Source organism: Nerophis ophidion, linkage group LG14, assembly GCF_033978795.1.
Source record: "Nerophis ophidion isolate RoL-2023_Sa linkage group LG14, RoL_Noph_v1.0, whole genome shotgun sequence".
Classification (NCBI taxonomy): Eukaryota; Metazoa; Chordata; class Actinopteri; order Syngnathiformes; family Syngnathidae; genus Nerophis; species Nerophis ophidion.
Genome location: NC_084624.1, coordinates 51,865,278 through 51,870,277, shown reverse-complemented (window position 1 = coordinate 51,870,277; position 5,000 = coordinate 51,865,278). Strand labels below are relative to the sequence as shown.

Below are 5,000 nucleotides of genomic sequence, written 5' to 3'. Positions count from 1 at the left end.
TGAACCTTAAAGGCACTGCCTTTGGCGTTCTCTAAAACCTGTCGCCACGTCCGCTTTTCTTCCATACAAACAGCGTGCCGGCCCAGTCACATAATATAGTGAAGTGTGAATTATATTTATATAGCGCTTTTCTCAAGTGACTCAAAGCGCTTTACATAGTGAAACCCAATATCTAAGTTACATTTAAAGCAGTGTGGGTGGCACTGGCAGCAGGTGGGCAAAGTGTCTTGCCCAAGGACACAACGGCAGTGACTAGGATGGCTGAAGCGGGAATCGAACCTGCAACCCTCAAGTTGCTGGCACGGCCACTCTACCAACCGAGCTATACCGCCCAAATATATGCGGCTTATACACACACACAAGTGAATCCAATGCATACTTGGTCAACAGCCATACAGGTCAAACAGAGGGTGGCCGTATAAACAACTTTAACACTGTTACAAATATACGCCACACTGTGAACCCACACCAAACAAGAATGACACATTTTGGGAGAACACCCGCACCGTAACACAGCTTAAACACAACAGAATAAATACCCACACCCCCTTGCAGCACTAACTCTTCCGGGCCGCTACAATATACACCCCCCGCTATCACCAAACCCCGTCCACCTCAACCCTGCCACCGAAAAGAGGCATTCCATTTTTATTTAAATTTTAATTGATATGCCATTGATATTTTTTAATCATTATTATTATTTGAAACTCGATTTTGCATGTCAGTATAAATGTATATACTGTAAGCCCTGCTTGTTCAAGATTCAATGCAAAACTTGTTTGGGTCCCTATTAAAAGGTTCATTTGTTCAACCTCGGCCCGCTGCTTTGTTCGGTTTTACATTTTGGCCCACTCTGTATTTGAGTTTGACACCCCTGATTTAGATCAACCAAAAACAACTCTAAAAAAGGGTTGTTTTGTTGTCTCAATATTTAGGGAACGTTAGGGTGTGTTAGGTTTCTCCGTAACCGGGATGGAACGTTCTCGCAAAGTTAATTTTAGGTTGATTCTAACTAATCATTGGCGAACCCTTGGCTAAGGTTCTTTTTAATATTTATATTAGTACAGTCAAATTTCGACATCTGGCATGTTTGGGTTAAGAGTTATCCTTGAAACAACTTTTTATAGCCTTATTTGCATTTTTTCAGGATTCTAAGAACAATATAGTCGAATAACACTACTGTCTTTTTGAGGAACAATACTGTCTTTTTGAGGAAAAAACTCATTTTTGTGTTGGCACACCGTACAAAAGTAAATGTTCCAAGTAAAACTCACTAACATACATTTTACTACGTTCAAATTCAGACATCTGGCATGTTTGGTTCAAGACGTTTCATTGCTTTGATGAGGAGATGCTGCTCCGTTAAAGGGGAACATTATCACAATTTCAAAAGGGTTAAAAACAATAAAAATCAGTTCCCAGTGGCTTGTTGTATTTTTTTTTTTTCAAAATTTTATCGGTCCCGGAATATCCCTAAATAAAGCTTTAAAGTGCCTTATTTTCGCTATCTTCGAAACCACTATCCATTTCCCTGTGACGTCACACAGTGCTGCCAATACAAACAACATGGCGGTTACCACAGCAAGATATAGCGACATTAGCTCGGATTCAGACTCGGATTTCAGCGGCTTAAGCGATTCAACAGATTACGCATGTATTGAAACAGATGGTCGGAGTATGGAGGCAGATAGCGAAAACCAAATTGAAGAAGAAATTGAAGCTATTGAGCGAATAGCTATTGACGCTATTCGGCCATAGCGTGGGTGTACCTAATGAAGTGGCCCATAGCATGGCTGCCTTATTAGCATCCCCGGTAAAATGTGCGGACCAAACAATCAGGACTTTCACATCTTGTGACACTGGAGCAACTTAAATCCATCGATTGGTAAGTGTTTGTTTCGCATTATATGTGGGTATCAATTTTCAAATGTATATACAGCTAGCGTAAATAGCATGTTAGCATCGATTAGCGTAGCATGTTAGCATCGATTATCTGGCAGTCATGCCAAATATGTCTGATTAGCACATAAGTCAACAACATCAACAAAAGTCACCTTTGTGATTTCGTTGACTTAATCGTTGCAAATGCATCTGCAGGTTATCCATACATCTCTGTGCCATGTCTGTCTTAGCATCGCCGGTCAAATATGAAGACACTCTGGTACATTCAATGGGGGTCTGGCGGCAGATTTCTTGCCAGTGGTGCAACTTGAATCCCTCCCTGTTAGTGTTGTTACACCCTCCGACAACACACCGACGAGGCATGATGTCTCCAAGGTTCCAAAAAATAGTCGAAAAAACAGAAATTAACAGAGCTGAGACCCGGTGTTTGTAATGTGAAAATCAATTTGGCGGGTGTGTTACCTCGGTGACGTCACGTTCTGACGTCATCGCTAAAAGACCGATAAACAGAAAGGCGTTTAATTTGCCAAAATTCACCCATTTAGATTTCGGAAATCGGTAAAAAAAATACATGGTCTTTTTTCCTTAACATCAAGGTATATATTGACGCTTGCATAGGTTTGGTGATAATGTTCCCCTTTAATGATTGAAGTAAAGTCTGATTGTCATTAAAACAGTTAGCGCCATGTTTTGATACTTCTTCCACCGCCGTCCTTGCACGCTACACCGCTACAACAAAGATGACTTACGGCAACACGACAGCCTCCGGTCAGCACGGTGGGACTGAAGGTGAAGGTGATATTCTCCACCTGGAGGCCGTCTGCGGAGGTGTGGTTGGCGTTGATGCCCACAGGAGTGCCTGACACAAGCTGGACGCAACATTCAGACGCTTTAGAAATGTGGTAAGCACGTTCCGAGCAGGCCGGTGGATGGTTTCCTACCGTGTAGTGACATTTGGGGCAGCCGAACATAGGGTTGAAGGACTGGATCTGCTGCACCACTTTGGTGCTCACCTCCACACAAGGCGCGCTAAAGAGCCTGGAGGCACACGTTCCACAAGTCAATTGACTCTTGTTTTTAAAGAGGAAAAGTGGGAACATACCAGAGAGTCCTGCAGAAGGCGTGGTAGGGGACAGGAATTGGCACGGCGGCCGAGAAGACGACGAGTCCGGCGAGAAGGAGGAGAGTTTTCATGGTACCCGTGGAGGTTGCTTGGTGGAGGTTGCTGGGTGGAAGCTGCTTGGTGGAGGCTGCTTGGTGTAGGCTGCTGGCTGGAGGCTGCGTTGGAAGCAGTGAGTCTGCTGCTGGCCTTTTAAAGCACATCAAGCGGTCATGTGGTAAAGCGGCGTTGCAATCGGTTGGATGTGGATCCACGATGATGAGCCGACATGCTGGTCTTGTGCTGATGACGCTCGAGTGATCCGAGCAGCACCTGTGCACTGATTCGAGGGTCACAAGAGTCCAACCTCTTCTGAAGCCCTTCAAGCTACAAACCCCAAGACCCGGTCAAGTTGTCACCTGTGTAAATGCTAAATAAAAAGAGAACACAACAAATCCTTTTCAACTTATATCCAATTGAATAGACTGCAAAGACAAGATATTTAACATTTGAACGGGTAAATTTTGTTGTTTTTTTTGCAAATATTCGCTCATTTGGAATTTGATGCCTCCAACAGGTTTCAAAAAAGCTGGCACAAGTGGCAAAAAATAGTGAGGAAGTTGAGGAACGCTCATCAATCAATGTTTATTTATATAGCCCCAAATCAAAAATGTCTCAAAGGACTGCACAAATCATTACGACTACAACATCCTCGGAAGAACCCACAAAAGGGCAAGGACAACTCACACCCAGTGGGCAGGGAGAATTCACATTCAGTGGGACGCCAGTGACAATGCTGACTATGAGAAACCTTGGAGAGGACCTCAGATGTGGGCAACCCCCCCCCTCTAGGGGACCGAAAGCAATGGATGTCGAGCGGGTCTAACATGATACTGTGAAAGTTCAATCCATAGTGGCTCCAAGACAGCAGTGAGAGTCCCGTCCACAGGAAACCATCTCAAGCGGATCAGCAGCGTAGAGATGTCCCCAACCGATACAGGCGAGCGGTCCATCCTGGGTCCCGACGAGCGGTCCATCCTGGGTCTCGACTCTGGACAGTCAGTACTTCATCCATGGTCATCGGACCGGACCCCCTCCACAAGGGAGGGGGGGACATAGGAGAAAGAAAAGAAGCGGCAGATCAACTGGTCTAAAAAGGAGGTCTATTTAAAGGCTAGAGTATACAGATGAGTTTTAAGATGAGACTTAAATGCTTCTACTGAGGTAGCATCTCGAACTGTCATCAAAGACTTTTTTCGTGAACAGGCTAATTGGGAACAGGTGGGTGCCATGATTGGCTATAAAAGCAGTTTCCATGAAATGCTCACTCATTCACAAACAAGCAGCTATTGCAAGGAATTGAGGGATTTCACCAACTATGCTCCGTCATGTCATCAAAAGGCCAAAAACCAACATTGAATACCCGTGACCTTCTATCCATCAGGCGGTACTTCATCAAAAGCGACATCCGTGTGTAAAGGATATCACCACATGCGCTCAGGAACACTTCAGAAAACCACTGTCAGTAACTACAACAGGGGGAGGGTTGCCCACATCTGAGGTCCTTTCCAAGGTTTCTCATAGTCAGCATTGTCACTGGCGTCCCACTGGATGTGAATTCTCCCTGCCCACTGGGTGTGAGTTTTCCTTGCCCTTTTGTGGGTTCTTCCGAGGATGTTGTAGTCGTAATGATTTGTGCAGTCCTTTGAGACATTTGTGATTTGGGGCTATATAAATAAACATTGATTGACATTGATTGATTGGTCGCTACATAAATAAATAAATGGGTTGTACTTGTATAGCGCTTTTTCTACCTTCAAGGTACTCAAAGCACTTTGACACGACTTCCACATTTACCCATTCACACACACATTCACACACTGATGGAGGGAGCTGCCATGCAAGGCGCCAACCAGCACCCATCAGGAGCAAGGGTGAAGTGTCTTGCTCAGGACACAACGGACGTGACAAGGTTGGTACTCGGTGGGGATTGAACCAG

The 5,000-nt window shown here is 44.7% G+C and overlaps 1 protein-coding gene across 1 annotated transcript in view; it reads right to left on the bottom strand.

Moving 5' to 3' along the window:
- Positions 1 to 3,240, bottom strand: part of LOC133568980 (uncharacterized) — a 4,373-nt gene extending 1,133 nt beyond the window's left edge. Inside the window, exons 1-3 of the mRNA XM_061921146.1 lie at positions 3,005 to 3,240; positions 2,844 to 2,940; positions 2,652 to 2,771 (exon numbers count right to left, since the gene is read on the bottom strand). Coding sequence (XP_061777130.1) covers positions 2,652 to 2,771; positions 2,844 to 2,940; positions 3,005 to 3,225 — 438 coding nt within the window. The 5' untranslated portion in view covers positions 3,226 to 3,240. The remainder of the gene's footprint in view (positions 1 to 2,651; positions 2,772 to 2,843; positions 2,941 to 3,004) is intronic.
- Positions 3,241 to 5,000: the final 1,760 nt, after the last annotated feature.